At 47.1% G+C, this 27,070-nt stretch overlaps 1 protein-coding gene and 1 pseudogene across 3 annotated transcripts in view; both read right to left on the bottom strand.

The window, feature by feature from the left end:
- The window catches only part of LOC144132310 (uncharacterized), a 115,355-nt gene that overhangs the window by 37,185 nt on the left and 51,100 nt on the right, over window positions 1-27,070 (bottom strand). For all 3 annotated transcript variants that reach the window (XM_077664629.1, XM_077664630.1, XM_077664628.1), the window contains exons 4-8: window positions 20,768-21,030; window positions 14,165-14,238; window positions 8,038-8,195; window positions 3,149-3,193; window positions 1,360-1,424 (exon numbers count right to left, since the gene is read on the bottom strand). In XM_077664629.1, the coding sequence (XP_077520755.1) occupies window positions 1,360-1,424; window positions 3,149-3,193; window positions 8,038-8,195; window positions 14,165-14,238; window positions 20,768-21,030 (605 nt within the window). The remainder of the gene's footprint in view (window positions 1-1,359; window positions 1,425-3,148; window positions 3,194-8,037; window positions 8,196-14,164; window positions 14,239-20,767; window positions 21,031-27,070) is intronic.
- Window positions 21,352-21,494, bottom strand: LOC144135610 (U2 spliceosomal RNA; annotated as a pseudogene).

Genomic DNA, 27,070 nt, shown 5'->3' with positions numbered 1-27,070 from the left:
TTGCAGATACCGAAACGTGTGGTTTCCAAAAATCAATTTTTCTAGCGATTTTCGCGATCTTATCCTCACGTCCCCCTTAAGGGTAATGGAGTGGATTCCAAGAGAAGGCAAGTGCAGCAGGAGACTGCAAAAGGTTATGTGGGCAGATGAGATTAGGAAGTTTGGAGGCATAGGGTGGGTGAAGCTGGCAAAGGACAGGGTTACTGCATTTACACGATTGTAAGTCTACCTATTTTTCAAAATTCAAAAATCCGAAGTGGGGGGTCAACTTAAAATCGAAACCAAAGCATCGCACCATAAATAAAGGCGAGACAAACGAGATATCAGGCATGCTACAGCGTGGTTGCATTTTTCCTATGCGGCTCCGTCGTATCGCTCTTTGTGCTGGCCTTGAGCAGCTGCTATGTAAATGTGCAGAACCGGCATCCCCACCCAGCGCAAGGCGGCCGATGGTGGCTGCCGATAAGCAGCAAACTGGCACCAGCCCACTCCCTACACGTGGCGGCAGATTGCGTCCACTGATAAGCGGCAGCGGCCCGATAACACATTCGCGTTCTACTCTTAATAGGCGTCGTCCAAGTTTTTTTTGTTTACTTTCAACCACGCACTCAGCGCTCAAGGGAGCATCGATAGTTGATGGAAGGGCTGCTGTTCCAATCACGGCGGCACCACCACTAAGAATCGCAGCGGCGGCAGGGAGTGTCGGTAGCCAATGGAATGTTGGGGGGTGCGATTGACATTCGAGTCGACTTACAATCGTGTAAATACAGTAATTGGAGAGACATGGGAGAGGTCTTTGCCCTGCAGTGGGCGTAGTCAGACTATGATGATGATGATGATGACTGTTTGGTCTCATATGCTCATAATTACTCATGTACACCTGAGAAAATATCTCAAACATACGTTCTTAAGACAACTCTGCATTCACCAGAAGCGCCTTTATTCAGCTACAAACATCGAACCGTCGTGGCGCAGTGGAATCGCCCGTCTCGCACACCACAGGCCCGGGTTCAATTCCTGCCTATTCCCCAATTTTCTTTTCTTATTTTTCTTCATTGACAGTTCATGCCTTTCTGGATTATGGTTTGGCTTGTTGGATTGTGAATTGGCTTGTTGGATGGCTATGAATCGGTGAAAGCGTGACACATCCAGTCCACACCACTCATGAAGCAAGAAATGCTTTCGCATCAAAACTGCAATCAATGCAACTGCGGACCGTAACTTGGCTTGGGCGGTGGGTGCAGCACAACATCAAATCGGACAAGTGCGACTTGTCATTGGTGACACTGGTACAATCTTCAATGACGAGTACAGCTAGTGGTTTGGTGGTTAAAGGCTTAAGAGAGGGTAAGAACTTACTCAGCTTTTGACAGGAACTCCACTGACCGCTGTGATGAGGTAGCGGGCAGCGGTATGGACACCATCTGCAGGGTTCATGAGGGAAGTGTACAGAGGGACATTCCTGGAAATTCCGATTGCAGATTCTGCTGAGTGCAACACGCTTCGAATACCCATGCAGACCAGGAAGTCAATGCCCTAAACACCTTTCTGGGCAAGTTAGACACGGAACAAAAGGCAATGAAAACACCACTGCTTGTTTTATCTCTGTGCATTCAATCGTTAGGCTGGTTAACGGCATATAGCAATGGGTCATGACGCTTGTTTCGCCTCCCATGAGAATCCCTAACTCTGCTTCCTGTGGGCATGTGTTGAATGACAGTGGTGTGAAACGCAAGCATGCAGAAAATTTCGAGCCAGATGCAGTGCCACTGCTGGGCGCATGGTTCCCACTTATCTCTTTTGCCACCATGCGTCCAACACTGGTGATCGACAGGTTTGAAATGCAATCTCAGTGCTACCAGTACTGCCAAGGACTAGCTATGCCATCTAGTGGGTTGTTCAGACACTCTACTTTCGTTTCTTGTGTAGTCTGTTCCTCCTACACGGTGGGAATTTTTTAAAAGCCCACGAAGTTGAGGTTCCGGCGCAGTGTGCTCGCAGCATGGCGCCAGCTGCGAGGACAGCGTGCACTCGCAAAATCCCGCATCACGTTATTCTGCTGCATCTGCAGCAGATTTTTTCGATATATCAAGCAGCAGTGAGTCTGACAATGATGCTGCACCGCTGCATTTTGATTCCGGTGATGAAACTGTGTGCAACCTCAGCACGAAATGCCTGTAGTTGTCTGCCTGTGAGCTTATAGTTTTGCGCTTCTTGTCTGTTTATTTGTTCCTGGAGCCGGTTCACGCACCGCACTGAAGGTATGAATGATATTTGTGGCTTCTATAATATCTCAACATCATACAGGCAAGACTTACTTCACTATAGCAGAAGTACTCCTGGAAAGTGGCACCACACAAAAACATTGCTCAAAGATGTGTACCAGTAATGTTTAGCTACCAGCAACAGGACACTTTTCAAGGCTCAGGTTAACAGGGAAGCACAAGGCAGAGGAGCATTCTGGCAAAGCCATAGTTGGCCCATGTATGTGAAGCAAGACATGTGTGGCTGGGTGTCTCTGCCACTCACCAAACTGCTCTCCTGTCCCCAGAAACTGCATGTTAACAAACTCAACACAGGCGTTGCAGCAGATAGTGCCAAGTGCTCTGTGGTGCCCAGACCAGAAACCAGCATGCAATGACAAGCTGGTTAAAAAATCTTGGGGGCTTTCTTAACCGCATTCTTAAAGAAGAAAATGCAGGAGCATTTAGGTTGCTTGCTACGGTGTCTACAGTGAGTGTCTAATCTTCATGTGATTTGGAACTGGTTCCATTGCCTTTGTATGGCAGGCATGTTCGATTGCCTTCCATTGGATTATATATGAGATTATACTAATCCAACCCTCTAATCCATGCACTAATACGTTTGCTGGGTTGGGCCAACTTTCAAATTTTGGGAGTCTTCAGATTTTCCGCCAGGTTGCCACCAGCCATGGTACGCAAGTGGTCGTGATGTCACGTCACACGACCCCTTTTAACCAATCGGAGAATTTCGGCACCTAAAAGCTGGAAACTTTTTTGTGAAAAATCAACCTAAATGCTATTGAGTGAAAAATGCATGCTGATGACAGAGTACACCTCTTGTGATCCAGACGCATGCACATTGGGCTTCTTGTGTCAGGCACAGGGAAACGCTGCACTGCACTCACCGACTTGCCAAGCCTCCGCCTGCCAGACCGGATGGCTCTGCCGCCCTGGGAAAAGAAGACAAGGCATATTTCATGCGCTCGGTGGTGCCATCTCACGACAAACAGCCATCTGCTGTCCCAAAAATTAGCATCGCCTCAAAGCAGCGAACTGCGGTGTCTCATCACATTTGTTGTTCAGCTATTCATTGCAATCACGCGATAAATCACTGCTTTTCCCCAGAGGAAGAAACAACCAGGACAACAGACTGCGATGACGAGTCAAACGATGCTGGTCACATGACATCACACCTAGGTGCAGACTCCAGGAAACAAGGAAGCAGTGAAAAGCACACACAACACGATGCACTCTACTGGAACAGCAGCAGCGCAGCCACCTTGTTTGTATGCCAGAGAGCTGGCAGCGTGGAAAGTGCTCAGTAGGCAAGCTGAAGGGCACATGTTGCAGAGTAAGTGCATTGATCATTTTGAAAATGCAGTTACTGCTCCAGAAAACATGGACAACAGAAGCAGAACAGACTTACAACTGAATTTTATTGGATGAAAGATCCTTTCTCTAGCAGATGCATGTTGTTGGACAAACAGGATGGTGTTTGGTGTTAATATCCATTTAAAGGAACATTTCAACAATCTATCTTCCGATGAGTATTGCCACATTGCAAAACATTGCGGACCTGTGAAAAAAAGACGAAGAAGCTGTGCCTTCCACTTTTAGACAAGACTACGATTTTATACAGGCATAGGGACTCTTGTACACAAGGGTTGTTCTAGGCATATATTGTAAAGCAAAAAAACCCATGTACGTGTTAGTGATCCTACCGCTGTGCTTGCTGATGGTGAGGAGCACTTTCTGGATGTGAGGTTTTGTTGGCAGCAAATTGATAGAGCTGAGCACGTGGTTTTGTTCACTGCATATATTTTTAAAATTGCAGAGTATCTTAGGTGAAACACCCGGTTTCACCATCCACTGTGACAGCAACTCAGCCAGCGGGCTGGTTCCGGTGGCCGTCGGCCCATGTGACCACTGTGCGACATCCTGTCGGAAGTGAATCTGCTCACAGGCAGCGGGCCGCCCAAGCTTGGTAAATTGAAGGGGTCCACCCAGGACTAACACTAGTGGCAGGAATAGGGGAGACGACCGGCATGCTTCAGATGCAAACAAAAGAAGCCAACAGTCTCTAAGAGGAATATCAGTACGATTTCTCTCAGGGCTGTAGTTCAGAGAAGGAAAGTAGCTCAGTAATCATTCTATTTAAATAGGACACACAATGCAGACACCACAAAAAAGCCGCTTGGCTTTCCCATGCAACGCGGAGCTTTGAAGTCAGCTATTTTGCTTGCATACAACACCAAATATGACCATGAGGAATGGCTGAAAAACGACTGGGCTGTATCAAAAGGCCCCCTGCACCTCGAAGAGTGCTCTCCAGCTGATCTGTCTCACTTCACCCTGCTGAGCATGGGCTGGGCGAGGCTGAATGAACAGGTCAGCTCCTTTCAGGCGAGTCAAGCTCTCACTATAATTTGCTGCACATTTGAGGAAATTGCAAAGGAATGCTGGCTGAAATAAATGAGCTTGACTGAATCATATCTGAGTGGGCATTACTGGTACAGTATAACCTCCTTACAATAGGGGCTGGTTTCAACGGATGTTTCGTTATAAAATACCGATCTGCGATGTTTGGTTGGTTTAAATATCTCTTCACTGACTAACCTTCACTTACTATGGATACGGCCACAGTGGACATTCAGATACAAGAGACTAAATTTTGATGATAATTTGGAGGTTCGCGCTTCGTTACAATGGACTTTTTGAGAGAAAAAAAGGGCTTACTTTCAAATGATCCTAGGTGCATGCTTGCAATGCATGGCAACCGAGGCAGCAACAATGGCGAATGCAAGTTTGTTATCAACGTACATAGCCATAGCATACGAATAAACTCCGAATGCAAGTGCTTAGCTCGCAGCCATGGCTCATCGAAGAAGAAACAGAGGTAGAATTCAAACATCACTCAACCACCCTCCCTCCATTTGCAGCCCCAGCTAGTCAAGAAAAGATGTTTGCTGTGTGGTCCTCGGCACATACCGTAAAAACCCACGAGGTTATTTCCAGATCGCACCATGCCAAATTTGCGCCTCGTGTTATATGCAAGTCCCAACAATTTTCAGCCCAAATTCGCAATTCCAGTTTCATTCCACTAGCGGCTACCATCAGCAGCTTCTCTAGCGAGAGGTAACACTACCTAGCACTGGCGTCGGTTGCCTGTTTCAGCGCCATTTAACCACGTCAACGTCGTGACGATCACACTTTCGAAGCATTGTCACGGAAGTTGTATCTTGCAAGATGGCCGCACCGTGAAAGCAGTACTTGGCAGCTTTTAAAAGAAAAGTGATTGCAGCTGCCGAAACCATCAGTAATTGTGCCGCAAAGAAGGGCAACAGGCTAGAAAGCTGGGCTAGTTGGAGGCTGTTGATGACGAAGTTTGCAGGTGCAAACTTAAAAGCACAATGTGCGAGTCCTGTGTCCACTTTTTCTCTGTCCTTGTAATTTTTCGTCGTAAATAAGCGCAGTGTTCGCAGTTGGAGAAAACAAAAGGAAGCCTCTTTTGTGTGCAGCGGCCTGTGGAGAAGTTTACCTGGACATGCCCTCTGCGCTAACGGTGCACGAGAAGGCGCGGGTCACAGCAACATTGTCCTGCACGGAAGATGGTCGCAAGCTTCCTTCTTACATAGTTTTCAAATGCAAGACTCCGCCGAAAGGGGATAAGTTTCCCAAGAGGTGATGTTCCGGAGCCAAACCAATAGGCTGGATAAATAAGGCATTGGTGCTAGATTGGATCAAGTCTGTGTGGTGTCGGCGGTCCAGAACACTGTTAGGGCTCCCATCACTACTAGTGCTGGATGCTTTTCGCTGTGACCTGGCGGACTCTGTGAAGCAACTGCTGCACAAATCTGGTATTGACCTTGTCGTAATCCCGGGAGGGATGACAACCAAGCTGCAGCTGCTTGACTTACACATTAATAAGCCCTTTAAAGACCACATCAAGTGCTGCTATATGGAATGGATAGGTTTAAGAGAGCCTGAAGTGACTGCTACTGGACGGCTCTGTGACAGTGTGTCGCACATTCTCGGAAGGCCACTATCTTTGGCGACATTTTCCCTTTGTGGGACCCTGGACACTCTTGAACTCTGTGACTTAGTAGAGTGGAGAGCTGGGCGAGTCGGTACATGATTGAAGAAGGAAACCAGCGCAAAAGACGAAGACACAGGATGTCCTGTGTTCCTTGTTCCTGTGTCTTCGTCTTTTGCGCTGGTTTCCTTCTTCAACTCTGTGACTGCAGTGCGCGTTCTTGAAAAGCCGCTTTCTCCTGCGACATCTTCCCTTTGTGGGAACCTGGATGTGCTTAACTGTGCGTGTCATAAAGTCACTGAATGTTATGGCGCTCCGCTGCGTCGGCTCTTCCGTTGGCTACCAACACTCCCCAGCATCGCTGCTGTTCAGAGTGGAGGGTGCCGTCTCAATTGGAACAGCGGCCCTTCCATCAACTATCAACACTCCCTTGAGCACCGAGCGCGCATTTGAAAGTAAAAAGAAAACGTGTTGGATGCTTTAGCTTCCCGTAGAACGCAATTGCGTTATCAGGCCGGCAGTAGTCAAATACGTCAGAGGCAAAGAGAAACTGCGCGTAAGCAGCGTCGGCTCTTCCGTCGGCTACCAACACTCTCCGGCGCCGCCCCGATTGGAACAGCGGCCCTTCCATCAACTATCAACGCTCCCTCGAGCGCCGAGCACGCATTTGAAGTAAGAAATTGGCAGTGGTTTAGCTCTGGTTAAACCTGGAGTGATGCGATAGCTACAGCTGGCTGAGTGGAACTTGGTCACGTGACCAACCATGTGACGAACCACGTGAGCTGAAGGCTCGAAATGCTACCGTAATGTAGCTATCACTACAAAAGAAAACGTGTTGGACGCTTGAGCTTCCCGTAAAACGCGATTTTTCCATTTCGTGTCTCTAAAACTTCACCTCGTATTATATTTGGGTTTGTATTATATGCGGGCTTTTACGGTAACAGGGTTCGACAGTATTCCTAAATGAAAATACTATGAATTATAGATCAAGTGGACAAGCGCAAAAAGCCGACAGACATGGCAAAGGCCTTTGGTATACGGAAGCACACCATCAATACGATCATCAAGAGCAAGGAGACAATCCTAACAAATCCCGTGAGCCGCAACCTGCCACTGAAGGAGTTCAGACTTCGCGAGGCTTTGTATAAAGATGTCGAAGAATCCCTTCTGATATAATTCGCGACGCCATTCACAAAACAACTTTGTGAATAATTCTCTATTGCAGAATTGAGCGGAGCAGCTTGCCGTCATTTTAGACCACAAGGATTTCCAGTACAGCGAAGGCTGGCTCAACAGCTTCATATTGCACTACGGAATTATCTTCACCGCATTTCCGACTGTGAAGCGGAACGGCCATTTACTTCACAGCCTCCTTGCAGGCTATGAACCACACGACATTTTTAACGCTGACAAAAGTGGACCTTTCTACGAGTTGAGACTGGGAAAGATACCCGAAGAATTCGGTTGCCTTGTGCTAATGGAGGCAGAAATAGTGTCAAAAGCTGTTAGTTGCTCAGTTCAGTCAAAGCTGACTATCTTCTCTCAGAAGTAGATGTTCAATGTAGCCCAAGTGTGGTTAAACATCAGTCTGTTGTAACAGTATTTGGATTCTGGAGACGTCCCGTCCTATACAACAGACCAAAATTTTGAGCACTATTGAGGTCTGCTATAACGAGATTATACAGTGCTCAGCACACAGACTGACATCCCATCCATCGTTTGAGGCGACAATCTGCATATATAGTGGCACCAGTCCCTTACCTTAGCACTGTGGAAGGCCCGGCGGGCAGCTGGCGACAGGTGGCGCAAGCTGCCAGCCAGGATGGCCTGGAAGCGAGCATCCAGCTCCCCAAAGAGGTCCTCCTCCCACCAGCAGCTGGGACCGCCCTCATGGAAAAAGTCACTCTGCTCGTCGTCTCCTGCAACGTCATCTTAATGAGATAGCACTCAAATTGTCGTCTCACAAAAAATTTCCATCTTCACTGCCATAAAATTCCCCGACTGGTCGAGAGGGTTGCAACGTCATCAATAGCATACGGCCACCAGTGGACCAATCACAGGGCACTGCCAAATTGAAAATCTGGACCCCCAAAATCTGGAAGTTGGCTTGCAGTGAAAAGAGATTAAGGTGGATTGGTGAGGATTAGTGGGTGGATTAATGTGGATTATTTAGTCAGATCAGTATAATCTGACACGATAATCCAAATGAAGGTACTCTAACATCCTAGAAGGTGATGACTGATGCATATCATACAAGGGCAATTAAACCGGTTCCAACTGGAGTTTGGACCCGAATATCTCTAGAACATTACACACTCATTGCAGACACCATAGTAGGCAACCTAAATGATTCTGCATTTTCTTCTCTAAGAATGCCGTTAAGAAGGCCCCGAAGTTTTTTGCTAAGAACAAAGCTCAGACAAACTAGTGAATTATGTATAAGTCACAGGCTGTAGCTATGCCCCTCGAGACCTCTGATAAATGTTACTGGTCAAGTGAATTTTGCGCCAGCCACTGCTGGCTCACAGCTTTCGCACATAACGCTATTCTGATAGGACTTGTCATTGACAAACAGAAAGGGTATAAACTGCGCGAACAAGACGGGACGAGAGGCACACAAATCGACAGACAAAGCGCAGACTTCCAACTGAATTTTATTTGTGAAAAACACATTGTTAATAAGGCCAGAGAACATAAGAAAAAAATAAGAAAAACACTATCACCATAGGGTTCAACGATAGAAACATCATCAGAAATTTACAGGTTAATCAGATCCGATGTGAACACGAACGTGCCCTTCTAAAAACTCTAGCTCTGGTGTCGATAGCGACAGGGAGGGCGAGCTGACGCAGTCGTCACCCCTTTTGGCTATCAGGAAAGCTTCGATAACCTCCCTTTCAGTTTTGCTGCGTGCATAGGAGAGGAAAGCAGTTTTGTCTACGAAGGGAACGCAGTTGCGGCTGTCACAGTTTTTGCAGTGTAATGGCAGATTGCTGCCTGTGCCGGTGTGCATTGATCGCCTATGTTCCAGGGCTCGCTCAATGAAGCACCGGCCAGTTTGGCCGATGTAAACCCGCCCGCAAGATAGAGGTATCTGGTAGATAACCTCAGAGGCACACCATGGCTAGTAGTTCAGAACGTCCTGCTGAAGGTTCGAAGCAAAACTTCGGTCCCTTTTGCTGTCTTGAAGCTGTCTTGAAGAACTTTCATCCGATTGAATTCCAAAGGGAAATACAGCGAAAGCAAGCTACCAGGCTCCCTAAGAAAATGAACCTTAGTTCTGTCGCGCTTTCGGTCTCAAAAGCCGAGAGGGACTCTGGAGATGTTTTTCACCGGCAAAACACACAAGATGGATTGCCCACTTCGCGCTATTATTTCGGAGAGAGGCAGCTGGCAACACATTGTGGGATCCCTTCTAAAACCACACCTGGACAAACTTGCAGGCAGTGATCCTTACCACATCCGCAGCTCGAAGGACCTGGTAAAAGTCCTGGAAGACGGAATTCCGTTATCTTCTACGGCCTTTTCCATCGACGTAGAAGATTTGTTTTACTCCGTGCCTCATGATGGTTTATTCAAAGCAATCAGAGACAGTATTGACGAACATGAAGTTGACTTCCAGAATACTGCTGGCATTAGTGCAGAGCAGTTCCTAGAACTTTTGCAGTTTTATCTTAACTCTACCGCTAGCTTTCATGACGGGCAATTTTATGTTCAAAAGTCTGCGACAGTTGTGCGACATATTTTTGGCTTCCTTTGACAGGCGCCTGAAACCAGAGCTTTCAAAGCATCCGGTGTTCCATGTGTTTCGCTATGTCGACGACTATCTTGTGATATTAGATTACAGTACTAATCTTCACCTTGACAACATGGTTGCTAGCATTCTCGCCACCTTCTCCTCTGAGGGGCAAGGACTCCGTTTTACTCATGAAGTAACAAGGGACAACCGCATTCAGTATCTAGATTTAAAATTGCATTTTTCTGATGTTCATGTCTGCTGGGCTTACAGTCCCAGGTTCAACAAAAGCCTCCTACCTTATAAAAGTGCTCATTCGAAGTTAGTGAAGCGTAGCATTATCATGTCGTGTTGTTTGTCTGCCCTTCATAAGTCATGTGTTCACTCTCTTTCATCTAGTTTCCATAATCAAGTCAAGCGACTTGAATCCGCGGGCTACCCTCAGGAAGTAATTCGCAGCTCATGTGAGTGCCTTCTTCAGAGGATGAAAAAAGCAATAAGGAAAGATCCAAGTGCAGACAGGACCCCTCCCTTCGTCATGCCATATTTTCACTGCCTTTCCCACAGCATCAAGAAGGTGGCAGGCAAATATGGAATAAAAGTAGTGTTTTCAGCGCCTTGTAAGTTGAAAAAAGTTTGTCCCATGCTCTCAGAAGAGAAAAAAGAAACAAGATCGGAACGCAGGTCATGCAAGAAGAATCATCAGACCAAGTTCACCAGGTGTGCCTCCGAGGTTATCGACCAGATACCTCTATCTTGCGGACGGGTTTACATCGGCCAAACTGGCCGGTGCTTCAATGAGCGAGCCCTGGAACATAGACGATCGATGCACACCAACACAGGCAGCAATCTGCCATTACACTGCAAAAACTGTGACAGCCGCAACTGCGTTCCCTTCGTAGACAAAACTGCTTTCCTCTCCTATGCACGCAGCAAAACTGAAAGGGAGGTTATCGAAGCTTTCCTGATAGCCAAAAAAGGTGACGACTGCGTTAGCTCGCCCTCGCTGTCGCAATCGACACCAGAGCTAGAGTTTTTAGAAGGGCACGTCCGTGTTCACATCGGATCTGATTAACCTGTAAATTTCTGATGATGTTTCTATCGTTGAACCCTATGGTGACGTGTTTTTCTTATTTTTTCTTATGTTCTCTGGCCTTATTAACAATGTGTTTTTCACAAATAAAATTCAGTTGGAAGTCTGCGCTTTGTCAGTCGATTTGTGTGCCTCTCGTTCCGTCTTGTTCGTGCAGTTTATACCCTTTCTGTTCATCATGAACCAACTAGCCCGCCAGAACGTCCTTCTTCTTGTCATTGATATAGGAGAGAGTAATGTTCACACACAAGAGCGCAGAAAGTAGCCTACTTCCCAAGCTACGACCCCTCAGAACTGCAAGCCAAGCACTCTAACTCTCGGGATCATTTGCACACTTTCCAAACAGTGAAGCTGCCATGACAATGGCCTGTGGAGGCTGGTAAACAAAGCTTCATGGTAAGCAGCACAATGGCACCATCTGCTGTTAAATATTGCAATAAAGGGCTGCCTCAATGCTGGACCAAGCTGTTTTGTTTTCTCCAATTCCCAGAGAGCATGGTAGGGTAAAAAGCATAAGATGGGGGAGGGGGCACTTCATTTGCAATCCTCTCCATAATGCAGTAGTTCCCTTGAGCATAAAAAAAATGATGAACGATTTACCAGGTTAAGCTAATGCAACGCAGGTGGAATCGCAGTGCACAATTACACCTTCTTTGGTGCACTACACAGGTTATCGTATTTACACTATTGTACCCCCTTTGCCAAAAGTAACCGAGCAGCAGGTTTTTGCTTCTCAACCGTATACCGGAGCCGTTACGGCATCCCTAGTAACTGAAAGGTGTCAAAACATGAGGACACGAGGCTTCCCTTACTTTGCAGAGATTCAGAAATTAAGGGCTGCCATAAGTGCTTAGCTACGCGGCTAAGAAACAAACTACCTGTGCCCGGTTACTTTTGGCAAAGACTGTACGTTGACCCCCCTCATATCGCATATCAGGGAAAAAGAAAAAAACTAGGAGGACGCTTAAGCTTCGCCTTTAAGTGTAGAACGTGATAGTGCTATCGGCCGCCAACGCTTATCAGCAGCCACCTTCAGCCACTGGACGCGGGGAGGGGCGGGGTAGGGGTGTGCCAGTCCTGCGCATTGACGGAGCACGAAGGGCAATGAGAAGCTGTGGCAGACTGTGGCGACGCCAACAACAACGCCGGCTTTTCAGCCTCACGAGCTCCTTAATGCTATCGCATTAAAAGGAAGGCGTGCCTCTGGGAAGATTAAAAAAAAAAATGTATTAGTGGCAGGACTACTAGTCCTTGCTAGCGGTGCTGTTGTCGTCATTGCTGCGGTCCCACAGCACGTCGTTCTAACGTCGTCGTCAAGTGAAATCCCCCACTTTGCAAACAAACATGGCATGTCGTCCTACCGCAAAATCCCACACTTCGCACCAAGCCATCAAGTGGAACAGCTGAAAATTTTGCCTTGCTGCAGCCGCCACAAGTGTATCACCCATTCCCAGATGTCGAACTGCAGCCCAGCGTGCAGTTGTTCGTTTCTTCAGTGTAATATGTTTGATGAAGCACTACAGTAAAATCTGGTAAAACGTGGCCGGCAGCCGTCAAATGCGTCAAACAGAGCCAAAGAGAAACTACGCATGAGCAGCGTCAGTTCTTCCATCAGCTGCAGACACTCCCCAGAAGCGGTGCTGTTCTGAGTGACAGTGCCGCCAAGACTGAAACAGTGGCTCTTCCATCACCTATCCACACTCCCTTGTGCACAGAATGTGCAGTTGAAAGTAAAACAAAAAAAGGAAACTTCTTTTCGAAAAAGCGCGCAGAATAGCCGAATGCTACTGGGTAGAGCCCTCGAAGGAGGGCCTTTAGGGGTATGCTGAATAAATAGATAAATAAAATTGCAACCACACTGTGGCATCCCTGATATCACGTTTGTCTTGCCTTATTTATGGTGCCATGCCATTATGCAAGTCGACACCCCCCCCACTCCAGATTTTTAAATTTTGAAAAAAAAAAAAAGGTGGACTTACAGCCCTGTAAATACGATACATTCTGTGCATAATGTGTTCTCCCACTGTCTGCTGCAATCTGAACACATGACTAGAACTGGCCTGACGCAAATATTTTCCTTTTTTCTTGGTGTGATGCAGGATTAAACTGCCATGATGCACACGTCCTCTTTTCCTCATAGTGTGATACACGTTTCCCCCTTTTAACTGAGCTGTACCTACTGTGTGACCTGTTTGTTTCTTGGGGGCAACTAGTGTGACATGATTTTCTCCTTTCCTCATAGATACAACACTTGGTTGCAGCTATTGCGAAACAAGTATCCTCCTTTCCACTTGGCTGCCGCTGCAACAAAACCGGTTTTTCTCCTTTCCTCTTGCCCACAGGGTTTTGGGCAGCCTGCTATCCTCAGGCTTAAACTGCAGACAGGGCGACTTTTTCACTAGCAAGGCATAAGTGCTAGCGCACTAAGAAACACTAAAGAAGCCCAAGAACTGAGGTCTGGGACAAGCTTCGGGTGATTATTCCAGTAAAGTTGTGCGAATGCGTGAAGACCAGCATTGATGGCCCCATTGCATGCTTCAGCAATCCCATTTTTACTGGCACCACAACTACTGTTTGCCTAGTGCTCGAGGACACTGTGATAGTAATTGCTCAAAAGTTTGACTATTAGATGGTCACTGTACTCTTTTATTAATGTATGCATCAATACAAAGGTTTTGCGATTTGTATGATTGTATACCGGATATTACAATTGTTTCTTCACTGTAAGTATATTTCACTAAACTTGACTTGGGACAACCTGGGGTTCCTTAATCCATACCAACATCGCATTGTACACAGTCCTCTAGAATTTCCCCCGCTAAAGCTGATTTGGATGTACAAATGTATATTCTTGTATATGAAACCCACTCCTGTAACAATCCCAAGTGGAATTAACAGTACGTTCAAATAAATAAATAAATAAATAAATAAAATCATTCCGGATGGTGGGGCTCAGATGGCCGCTGCAACGCACTCCGCACAAGGAAATGCAAAAGGCACAGAACAGTGGCACAGCAGCACCTCATGCAGGAAGCGAAAGGAGAAAAGAGGGACGCCACCTTCGCGGCCTTCATCGTTGGTCAGGATGCCGGCATCGCTCTCGCTGCTACTCAGGCTGCTGCTGCTGCCCTCACTGCAAGGGAAAAGACCGACACTCCTCGTGACCACAAAGTATAAACCACGGTGGGACTTTGACACCTTCCCTCAAAACCACCAGACACATCTTGCGCTGTTTTCCTTGTAAAACTTAAGCTGCTAAGCGGGGGACAAGAGACTTAAAGACGTTTTTTATTTGTCACCATATCTTGCACCATACCATATCATAGAATGCTGATTTCAAATATGCTCTTAGACTTCAAATACCTCAACTGGAAGGAAATATAGAACAAAATACACATGGTTTTGTGCATCATTCTACAACAGATTTTGCACTTCTTTCTCCAGTGAGGCATTTATAAAAATTGCTCAATTCAAAGAAGCTAAGACGCTACTGATGGCGTCTGAAGCCACAGGTCATCATCATCATCAACTTTTTCCTCTGCCGCGAGCTCCTGCTATCCATATCGGCATCAGTATCATCAACTCCAGCTTTTTGTGGCTGTCAAAGGTACGGGAGTCGTGCTAGCATGTTAGTTCACCGAAGTTGTGGCTTTCGTGTGCTGCTCCCCGAGCGTTGCAATTGTAGCACGATGGGGAAGCACCTTAATAGTAGCTACACGGCTGGGAGTTTGCCCTCAAACAGGGCAGGCAAGCATGAAGCGGGCAGGAAATTCGGCGTGACCGAGAAGTGCGCCCAACGATGGTACAACCAAAAGGATGCATTGAGGAACACAAGCTGCAAAAAGCATGGTTTGAAAGTTCCCCGAACTGAAAGATGAGCTGCTCTGCTATGTGATCGTAGTGCGGAACAACGGCTACGCGTTGACAGCAGACATGTTGCACGACTTTTTGTGGGATGAGCATGCACAAGAGCACAGCACCAGCTCAGAGTCGGAATCACCGCGAGTGGAGAAAATGCCGCTCATTCCCAGATTGGTGCGTTTTTACTTAAAAAGAAATTTTTTTCGTACATCATGTGTACCCCGAAAATTGACCCTCAAATCTGGAAAAAAAAGGGCGGCCCTTACATGCGTTTATACGATAAGTCAGAAAGAAAAAACCATGAGGCAGTAATTACCAATCAGCTCACACTTGATTCAATTGCTAATCTATCATGTTTAAAAGAAAAAGGAAAGATTTAGGATTTGCGGTGGACCTTTGAAATCGTCAACATATTTAAAAAAAAAAAACTGTTTTAACTGAGAAATTACTACAAAGGCCCGAAAGAAATGACCTCATTATGATGTTATTTTTCCATACATTTCCTTCCAGGTGAAATATTTCAAATCTGAATGCATATTTGAAATCAGCAGTCCGTGATATAACTGCATGCTAAGTTTCAGTAAGATATGTTTTTAAGACCCTCGTGCTTAGAGGGGCTGAAAACACCTTCCGAGGAGAGTACGCAAACTCACTCCATCACTACATTCAGGCCGCGCGAGGAGCACCGACCTTTGAGCCCCCAAAAAGTGATGAGAAGAGAGGGAAAGCTGAGAAGATGCTGAAATTAAGATTCTAACTACAGATAACACAGCTTCTACAAAACACGTTAAAAATTCTTGAGGGAGGATATTGCGATGTCAGTGCACGTTAAAGAACCCCAGGTGGTCGAAATTTCCGGAGCCATTCACTACGGCGTCTCTCATAGCCTGCGTCGCTTTGGGACGTTAAACCACCATAAACCATATATATATATACATACTCCACCTCTTCTCATCCATTCCCTTGTCACATGGAACACAAACAGTGGGCCCCACGGTTGGTGGCGCAAACAAGAGACAAAAGATAAAAGGAAAGAATAAAAAGTATAAAAAGCTTTGGCACGGTGACCCAACATGGCTTTGAAACGATGTCCACACAACACTCCAGCAGTGTGTGTTGCACTGTCTGGATGAGCAACGAGACAAAAGCACCTGTTAGCTTTAACTGCATTCCATGTATCCAATAACTGTTTTAAATGCCCATTTTCTCTGAAGAACTATTTCCTAGAGGAATAACCTCCCTAACCAAAAAATTTTACAGCCATGCACTACCTTGACATCATGTTCAAATTACTGCATTCCTGGTGCTTGCAGCAAAGCTTCCGCTTGTACTGTTGCCTTGTTTTATACACTTCCCTGTTTGGTGCAACTGTACTGTTTTCCCACCCAACTATCCAAACACTAGGGATGGCAGCATCAATAAATAAGCAAAAGATAAAAAAATATTGTAAACATTCTCTAATATTTGTCTTTCCAATGACTGGTTTCTCTACTGCCTGGCCTGTCCTGTCCAACACCGTGCTGTTCACCGCGACGTGCAGCGGTCCAGATTCCCTACAAAACACCAGCGCACTCAACAAGCCCAGCATTGGCAGCAGCGGCGGTGTGCAGACTGCATCAAGTAATTCACCGTAATACTTTTGCAGGAGCTATCCACCCTTTCAAGTAACAGCCAAGCCAGAGATTGCTTCTGTTTCATCAACACCGGGATTACCTGCCCTGTCCAACACCGTGCTGTTCACCACGACGCGCAGCGGTCCAGATTCCCTGCAAAACACCAGCGCACTCAACAAGCCCAGCATTGACAGCGGCGGCGGTGTGCAGACTGCATCAAGTAATTCACCATAATACTTTTGCAGGAGCTATCCACCCTTTCAAGTAACAGCCAAGCCCGAGATTGCTTCTGTTTCGTCAACACCAGGATTACCTGCCCTGTCCAACACCGTGCTGTTCACCGCGACGCGCAGCGGTCCAGATTCCCTACAAAACACCAGCGCACTCAACAAGCCCAGCATTGGCAGCGGCGGCGGTGTGCAGACTGCATCAAGTAATTCACCGTAATACTTTTGCAGGAGCTATCCACCCTTTCAAGTAACAGCCAAGCCAGAGATTGCTTCTGTTTCGTCAACACCGGGATTACCTGCCCTGTCCAACACCGTGCTGTTCACCACGACGCGCAGCGGTCCAGATTCCCTACAAAACACCAGCGCACTCAACAAGCCCAGCATTGGCAGCGGCGGCGGTGTGCAGACTGCATCAAGTAATTCACCGTAATACTTTTGCAGGAGCTATCCACCCTTTCAAGTAACAGCCAAGCCAGAGATTGCTTCTGTTTCGTCAACACCGGGATTACCTGCCCTGTCCAACACCGTGCTGTTCACCACGACGCGCAGCGGTCCAGATTCCCTACAAAACACCAGCGCACTCAACAAGCCCAGCATTGGCAGCGGCGGCGGTGTGCAGACTGCATCAAGTAATTCACCGTAATACTTTTGCAGGAGCTATCCACCCTTTCAAGTAACAGCCAAGCCAGAGATTGCTTCTGTTTCGTCAACACCGGGATTACCTGCCCTGTCCAACACCGTGCTGTTCACCGCGACGCGCAGCGGTCCAGATTCCCTACAAAACACCAGCGCACTCAACAAGCCCAGCATTGGCAGCGGCGGCGGTGTGCAGACTGCATCAAGTAATTCACCGTAATACTTTTGCAGGAGCTATCCACCCTTTCAAGTAACAGCCAAGCCCGAGATTGCTTCTGTTTCGTCAACACCAGGATTATCTGCCCTGTCCAACACCGTGCTGTTCACCGCGACGCGCAGCGGTCCAGATTCCCTACAAAACACCAGCGCACTCAACAAGCCCAGCATTGGCAGCGGCGGCGGTGTGCAGACTGCATCAAGTAATTCACCGTAATACTTTTGCAGGAGCTATCCACCCTTTCAAGTAACAGCCAAGCCCGAGATTGCTTCTGTTTCGTCAACACCGGGATTACCTGCCCTGTCCAACACCGTGCTGTTCACCACGACGCGCAGCGGTCCAGATTCCCTGCAAAACACCAGCGCACTCAACAAGCCCAGCATTGACAGCGGCGGCGGTGTGCAGACTGCATCAAGTAAATCACCGTAATACTTTTGCAGGAGCTATCCACCCTTTCAAGTAACAGCCAAGCCAGAGATTGCTTGTGTTTAGTTAGCACCGGGATTACCTGCCCTGTCCAACACCGTGCTGTTCACCACGACGCGCAGCGGTCCAGATTCCCTGCAAAACACCAGCGCACTCAACAAGCTCAGCATTGACAGCGGCGGCGGTGTGCAGACTGCATCAAGTAATTCACCGTAATACTTTTGCAGGAGCTATCCACCCTTTCAAGTAACAGCCAAGCCAGAGATTGCTTCTGTTTCGTCAACACCAGGATTACCTGCCCTGTCCAACACCGTGCTGTTCACCGCGATGCGCAGCGGTCCAGATTCCCTACAAAACACCAGCGCACTCAACAAGCCCAGCATTGGCAGCGGCGGCGGTGTGCAGACTGCATCAAGTAATTCACCATAATACTTTTGCAGGAGCTATCCACCCTTTCAAGTAACAGCCAAGCCCGAGATTGCTTCTGTTTCGTCAACACCAGGATTACCTGCCCTGTCCAACACCGTGCTGTTCACCGCGACGCGCAGCGGTCCAGATTGCTTACAACACACCAGCGCACTCAACAAGCCCAGCATTGGCAGCAGCGGCGGTGTGCAGACTGCATCAAGTAATTCACCATAATACTTTTGCAGGAGCTATCTATTGACCCTTTCAAGTAACAGCCAAGCCCGAGATTGCTTCTGTTTAGTTAACACCGGGATTACCTGCCCTGTCCAACACCGTGCTGTTCACCGCGACGTGCAGTGGTCCAGATTCCTGACAAAACACCAGCGCACTCAACAAGCCCCATCATTAGCAGCGGCGGCAGTGTGCAGACTGCAAGTAATTCACCGTAATACTTTTGCACGTTGGTGTGATTTTTCAAACCGTAAACCGACTATTTGTTATGCGCATGTCTGCTGCTACTGCCTCAGTTTGTTGTACATGCCATGTGTAGTCCAGAGTGTCCTGTGTGCTAGGAACCTTGCGAAAGCGATGACTCAGCCATTACCTGCAGTGTTTGTCAAAGCACCTATCATTTTGGATCAAGGTGCGATGCTACTGATCAAGCACTGAGATCAAAAAGCACACCATATTGTACAAACTGGAAATGTCAATCTTGCCGCCCAGGTAAGCAGGGTGGCACTATAACTGCAGTAGCCAGCCATGGTGCCAGTAATACCGATATTGCACAGCAGTTTGCAATCGTAATTCAGAAGCTCGAGCAGCTTATGCCTTTGAAGGATACAGTGCTAGACATGGAGTGCTTGGTAAAGGACATGTCTCTGAGGAATGGCGTAATTCTGCAACGCCTGGATGACCAAGACAGAGAAATAAAGCCACTTGAAAAACGTGTTGACAAAATTGAAAAAGAGGCAATCCCTGAGAGGCTTTCCCAGGTACAAGAGGCCATAAATGAATTGGAATTGAGCAGCAGACGCCTGAAATTGGAATTTCATGGCATTCAAGAAACACTTGGAGACGATTCGCTAATGAACATTAATAAACTTCCCAGTGTTCTCAACGTCCCTAGTCTCGATCCGAATTCTGTAGAAGCTATATATATATCCCCTTCCAGCAAAAGCAGATCAAGTCCCGGGCCTACTAGTGCACCACTGGTGTGAGACCCATAGCGTCCAAATTAGCGAGCAAGCGACTTAGATGGGTGTTGACCGGGACCGCGCTGGCAGCTGAAATTAAAAGGTTTTGCCGTATAGGCTGAGGGGAGAGGGGGGTGTCCGAGGGTTTGAGGAAATGAAACAAATATTGTTAACAATTATAATGCGAGTCCAAACTCTAAACAGTAAAGCTGGGGATCTATGTGTGAATATGGCACGTTTTGGAAATCTTCAGAAACGTCCAAGACAAGATCACGTGTGGCGAAGCTCCTTTGTACGCCACCTTCATACTGTTAGCATAACCCTCTACCTTTCACTCACGCAAGCTGCGCTTTCTCTTGACGACAGAAGGGCGCCAAGAAGTTGGCTTCTTGCACGCAAGCGCATGAGCTTGGCAGCAGAGCTCTGCGAACTAACAAAAAAGAAGGCTCCATATTCACACCCTGGTTCCGGAAATATTGCAAAGTGCATTTTGAAGTGGATAATTTGAGGAGGAAAAAAAACGACTGGTTTGCGTAGTTAGGCCAAATGCAAATTAGGCGTGCTACCACTGCATGGCCATTGCTTTGCATTGTTTGTCTTAATTTTGGACTGATTATCATGGGTAGACTTTGTTATGCATGATACTGCTGTACAATTAAAGTGGTTTATCAAGTGTATTCTGTGTGTTTGCATGGAATCAATGAAGCACAGTAGATACATGACCTAATGTTTATTACAGTCGTCTATGCATGCGTATCAGAAGTGGTTATGGTTACAAAGTCTCTCTTGTAATCAGTAAAATAGCTAGACACACATGAAACATTGAAAAACATATTTTCTGATTTCAGGCGATTTCCACACATTTCGTGGACACCTATGCAAGCTGCCCACAGCCTGGTGGGCAGGCGGCAACCTGCCAGAAAGACCAGAAGGACAAACGGCTTTTCCCATGAATAAGGGCTAGACTGCTAGTGAACTAAAAAAAAAATATGGTATTATGTTCCTGCAAATGCGGTACACAGTCTGCCACGCATGCTGGGTGTGTGTGTGTGTGTGGCAATGCCCAGACGGCACTCACCCATGGGGAGGCTTGGCCTCCTCCAGGTCCATTTCATCGCAGCACTCGGAGGAGCGGCGGTGGCAGATGGACTCGAGGCTGCGCTCGCGTACGCTCCGCTTGCGCTTGCCACACAGGCTGCCCCCTGCAGCTGGGCCCACCCTGGCTGCTGCTGCCGCCACAGCTGGGGGACCACAGCACGGCTGCTGCAGCTGCTGCTGAGCTCCCCCAGACACCACACCGCACTTGGAGCTGCCAGCCTTGGGGCGGGAAGACAGCACTGCCTGCTTGGACAAGAAGCAGCAGCAACACACATGCGCCTGCTTTCTCAAATGGTTGGTTTTCAATTTCGTGCTGCCTCTTAACCCCGTAACGCTCAGCATATCATCAAACATGACACAAAGTGTAAACGGGTGAATTATTTTCATTTCTACTCATATCAGTGTGTGAACTGCTAGCATAGGTATGTTGTTGTTGCCAGGAAGAGAGAAAAGGAAAATGCACAGGCCTGCTCACTGGCTCAAGCCGAGCCACAATCGCTACCACGTGCAGATAGTAGGAGAGTTGAAAGATGGGATAGAAAAACAGGACAGTAATGACGCGCTAAGGACAAGGCCGATCCCGGAGGCAGTGCAATACCGGGCCAACCGGTGGCGGAAGTGAAGCAACCTTCAAACTCTCCGCCATATTTCCAAAAATAAGTCCAATTGGACCCGTAACAGATACTCTACAGGGTCCGGACATTGAAATCCCAGCGATGACATCACTGGCTGACCTGAATGTGGTGCCAGTACTGCCATCTACATTCGCACCAACATTCTGAGCAACCTTTCATCCTACAGAGTTGCGGGTATTTTCACATCATTTCTCTTCTTCTCTTTCACAGTCTTCTCCAACATATTTATGCAGGGCTAATGTGTAAGCTGACAGAGATACAGGATGTCTGCTGAAACATGAATTTGTGCAAAAGCTAACCTAAAGACAGGACAGCCCGAAGCTTGTGGTCGCTGCATTGGCAGGGGATGGAGAAGTTTTGAATTTTTGCACCCAATTTACTGTATGCGCCTGGGTACATGCGCACTGTTTTATCGACCTGCTGAATTCAGAAATTATCAAAATTACCTAAAATTAATTATGATATAATCCCATTTCTATTAATAAATCTGCCAGTTCTTTATACTTCTGCAATAAAAGGACCTTAGAGTGATAAAATCCTGGAAATTCACAACTTCTACACGACATTCAATGCTTGGCCATTAAAGGGTTAAAAAAACTGTTCTACATTAGTCTGAAAAATGACTGACTGCAACGGAAAGTGCGGGGTGTGAGAGTGCGACCCTCAACTTGAACTGTAAAAAGGAAGAGCCCCAAAGGATGGGGCCCCAAATTTGCTACAGCATTTTGCTTCTCATTGCACTGATGTCCCTTCAGGGATGAGACAGAAAATGGTTTTCTGTGCAACGTCCTTTCACCTTGCACTCACTGGCCCTCGGGAGACATTGCCCCCTCCTTTCCCAAAGAAACCAGCAAGCCCTTGAAGTGTCGCAGAAGCCTGCTAAAAGTAACACACCTCAGTTCGTGGATGCAATGCGGGAGCTTGCCCTGCTCTGTCCCCTTAGTTTTGTTGCCTTAACTTGTAGCAATGCTGGTGTCAGAGATGGCGTGATTGTTGCAGGCACGGGGGAGACAGCTGTCTCCCTCTTCGGGCTTAGGAACTCGATGTACGCGAGCTCCTCCCACCTGGCCTTGCAGTAGGGTGAACACTCACTCGTGACCCTGCTGGTGAGTCAGATGACCTCGATTCCTCAGCGTATTTTGTTGCTAGCCGGCATTATTGCTGTGGCAGCAATAAATGCCTTCTTGGTGTCAGTAGCATCGTATTCCTTTGCTCCCACAGAGCATGGCCCACTGTGCACGGCGTGCATTTGGTTGTGTGCGTGATCACGGGGAGCGGTTGGCAGTTTGGTCTGTCAGCTGCAAGCAGTGGGGAAAGCGTATTTCCCCTCATTTTCACCCGAGCAGCAAGTAGTCATTGGTCTAAAGAATAGCAGGACACACTTTTCCTTGCCTCTTTGCAACTTATCAGACAAAAATGGTAAACTGCCTTGTTCCAGCAGATGGGTGCTGGGAACACTGGAAATGAAATAAACATCAGCAAAAGTTGTTGTTGGGCTAGTTGGCTTGATACTTGAAATGCCAGTCTTAGCTTGTGTTGCTCAAATCGTTTAATTGCTTGAGCTTGAGAAGGAATTCATAGTACTCACCCTATATTTGTAAATAATACTTTATGCCAGCAGGCACACTGTCACAATAAAAAAAAAAATGCGAATGAGTGGACTAAAGTTTCCATTTTTTTTAAATCTGTGGTTATATACACCATCATCGAACGACCACAGTGAGGGAAAAGGAGGAACAACCAGGGTGAGACAGGTAATCGTGCTTGTTCCTCCTGTTTTCATGTCCACCAGTTCTACACTGTAATCAATCAATAACACAGACCATAACTGAACGGCATAAGCATCACCCTTTTGCAGTGTACGAACCAGCAGCTTCTTCACACAGAACGGCTGCTTGTCTGGCAGAACAGGTGTGAGAAACACAAGCAACCCTTTTAATGCCAATTGAAGAAGTTGGTGGGGAACAATGAGGACAAGCGAGACAAAGACGAGTGCTACTCACAACTGAAGGTTTATTCCAGACAATGCTCGAATAAATAGTGAAACCAACAAGAACAAAAACACACAAACATCATGAACACCACAAGTTACCCCGTGAATCCCAATGATTTGGTTAGGAACCGATACTCCCTATCAGAGAAGCGGACGGAAGTCTGACTAATGCACTTATCGCCATGGATGCGCATGTGAAAGGCTTCCATGAGCTCACGCGTGAGTTGCTGCCAGCGCCTGAATAGGATGGTCGTTTTTTCAAAAAGCGGTTTGCACTGGATTTTCTTTTCCTTGTCGTTTGTACTGCACGTGTGGCAATGTTTAGGGAGGTTATCCTAACCAAATCATTGGGATTCACGGGGTAACTTGTGGTGTTCATGATGTTTGTTTGTTTTTGTTCTTGTTGGTTTCACTATTTATTAGAGCATTGTCTGGAATAAGCCTTCAGTTGTGAGTAGCGCTCGTCTTTGTCTCGCTTGTCATCGTTGTTCCGCGCCAACTTCTTCAGTATGCATATCAACCAACTAGCCCAACTTTCTGCTCTGCTTTTAATGCCTAACCATTTAGGTTGCCGTCTCACAAAAAATTTCCAGCTTTTCTGTCACAAATTTCCTTGATTTGTGAAGAGGGTCGTGACGTCATCAACAGCACACATGACCACCAATGGACCAATCATAGGGCACCGCGAGATTTTAAAATCTGAAGACCCCCAAAATTTTGGAAGCAGGCCCGCCCCAGAAAATCGGTTAAAGGGGCTGTGAAACTGCTTGAACGGATGATGGCTGTGCTTCAGGTGAATTCTTCACTCACACAGATGCTGACTCAAAAAGGATCACAAGAAAAGGCGCACAGGAACGTGGAGAAATTTCAAAATACAAGCAAACAAAAAGCTGCCCTCAACTCCATTTTCGCGGTGCTTCCCATTCCCATTTAATCTTCCCAATGACGGCATTGGGTGGGACCAATCAAAACAGCCTATATGAGCACGTTGCAGAAGTATGCGCACCATGGTTGCCTGTTCGCTGTAACTCATTCTTTCCAAGGCTGGCAGCATCGTTTCCACGGTTACAGCAACCATGTGGATCCATCTTCCATATTTCCATATTGACAGCGCAACGACGGCACAAAAGAAGGGGAGGACACAACCATGTGGATGCTTAGCTGGCCCAGCGATGCTGCATTGTCACGTCGACGGCGCAGAAGGAACATTGATAAATGGTCTTCCCTGACTTTTCCGAGCTCAAGCACGAGATAGTCCTTAACATAGCGCATAGCTCCACCGCTACGGCGTACCGTGCCCTACCCCTGGGTGCTGTTGATGGGATGTGGCGCCATCTGGAGACGACGTCCGGTGATCCTCCACAAGCTGACGATGTGCACTGGTAAATGTGAAAAAAAATTGTTTTTTTTCTTTGCGTCCTTCCTTGGGACCGAGACGAACGCTTATAGAATGCAATGGCTCGATCAGATTGATTCCGCCAAGCCGTTCTCAGATAAATAGAGATTAGTCATAAGCGCTGTGTGCTAGGTCATAGATGAGTACAGAGAGGTGCAAAGTCCAGTGCAAAAAAAAAAGCTAGAGCCTCCGGTGGTGTTTTTGTTTTGCTTGCTTTGCAGTGGATTTGCAAAAGCCTAACATGTTGGTTTTCTTGATCGAATATAAAACTAAAAAACGTGACAAAATGTATTTTAATTTATTAACACAATTTGTGCTACATTTACTGTTTGTCCAATCATCAAGCTCCCACCCAATGGTGTCATATCCAATGCTGAAAACTGCAACTGTGTGGTGACACCAACAGCGCCATGAATTTGTTTTTGCGAGGTAATTAAAATATTAAAGACCAGAATATACGTGCTACTACCGATACTAATAGCATCACCATAACTTACTCTATGCAACCAACGGGCAAAACAATGCACTGAAAATGTGTTTCACGGCTCCTTAATGGTGGATTAGCAAGACAGATTAGTATAACGAAGTATCTAAAGATACCTCCAACAGACCCCGTTCATTGTCAAAAAAGGTGCGGCGGACATCACAGCAGGTCCATGGTTAAAGTCACATCCAATGTATGTAGGTCTTTTCAATTTGGCTGCACTCACTGCACTAGTTCCATGAAGTTCTACGGCGATGCTGCCAGCGTGCAGTGTCAGTTCAGGCAGTTTAAGTGCAGCTTGGCACCGGCTGCATCCAAAACGAATGGTCGAGTACAGGCTCGGTCATCTGCTAGCCTTGTAGTTACCACCAAATTACAGCCAACTGCGTGCCACTGCCCAACACAGCCACCCAAATCCCGAACCACGTGAATAATTTTCAAGCACCAAATTGCCCTGAAGCGTTGCCATGAACCAGCCTTAGAAAATCTGAAAATTCATCAGCTACGGGTTGAAAACAAACCCATGTGGGAGACGAAGGCATGATCTGGTTCCACGAGGAGCCAGCTGCGTATGCGAAGTGGCAGATTTGTGCTTGACAGCTGCCGGCACCTGTAGCATGCGCTGCCACCAACATGAACTGCGCATGTACAGCAGGAGCTGGCAGTTTTATTTTCAACCAGTGGAGCTGGAGGAAGCGAGGCGCTCATGCGCAGAGCAGCCTTGCGAAAAAGAGGATTGTCGTTTCACCGAAAAAAGAAGTTGTCACATGTAAACACAGATGATTTACGAATGTGCGCTGAAAAGCTGCCCATGGGGCTCGACTTGACCGCTTGGGTTTACGATTATGACACTCACATTCCCCTTTCAAGAATGAACTGTCAGCACTTCATTAACAGACAGCGGTCATATATTCTCTGCTTCTCCAACCTACATATGGGCGCCGCCATATTGCTGCACTAGAGCTATGCTTCCAATTCGGCGAGTGCAAGCCAGCCAGGAACTCATGCTGCGCTAGGCTGGCACTTTTGCAAAATGAGTGCAAAAGTGCTGCACTCCTTGAACTGGTGCAGAAAGTGCAGCCAAATCGAAGAGATCTTATGTGTCACGCTACCAGTGTGCTACAGTCGAGTCCACTTATAACAATGTTCAAGTGCCACGAAAATTCCATTGTTATAACCGATATTTGTTGTAAACGGGTTGCACGAAAAAAAGCATAACAACTGCAAAGAGGGGTCACGGATGGCAAGTGACATGCAAGCTCCGCCGAGGCATCATTTTGGTGGCACCAAAAGGGGCATCGTAAAAAATACGAGAAGGTTGCTGCGGCTGCCTCTCAGCTTGAAAAATCCCTTAGTGCCCGAAAAAAACAAGGAAAACATGAAAACTTGAAAGCATTTAAATAGGGCAAAATAGCTTGCACTTCTCACTTCTTTGCTGAAACAAACACGTAATCGGTGAGTTTCGACTGCTTCGCGGCAATCTTGCTAACATCGTTCTGGAGGGCATCCAAATGTTGGACATGTCCGAGTGAAAGGTTTTTTGCAAAAATAAGGTCCCGCAGGGACTCGATCATTGTTGAGGCCTCCTGATGAGAAACAACTTGTACAGCCTCCGGTTCATCTTCGTCATCACTGCTGTCATCGTCTTCCGCACTGGTGACTGCTGCAACGATCGCCTCGTCAGTCAATTCTTCGTTTGTGGTGACTGCATCGTCGGCGTGCAAGAATTCTTCAAGCCCTTCCGCGTCGCCGTCATCACCGCGCATCGTAGACCA

Source organism: Amblyomma americanum, chromosome 5, assembly GCF_052857255.1.
Source record: "Amblyomma americanum isolate KBUSLIRL-KWMA chromosome 5, ASM5285725v1, whole genome shotgun sequence".
NCBI classification, from domain to species: Eukaryota; Metazoa; Arthropoda; class Arachnida; order Ixodida; family Ixodidae; genus Amblyomma; species Amblyomma americanum.
Note: the sequence above shows the minus strand (reverse complement) of the source record. Positions and strands in the feature narration are given on the sequence as shown.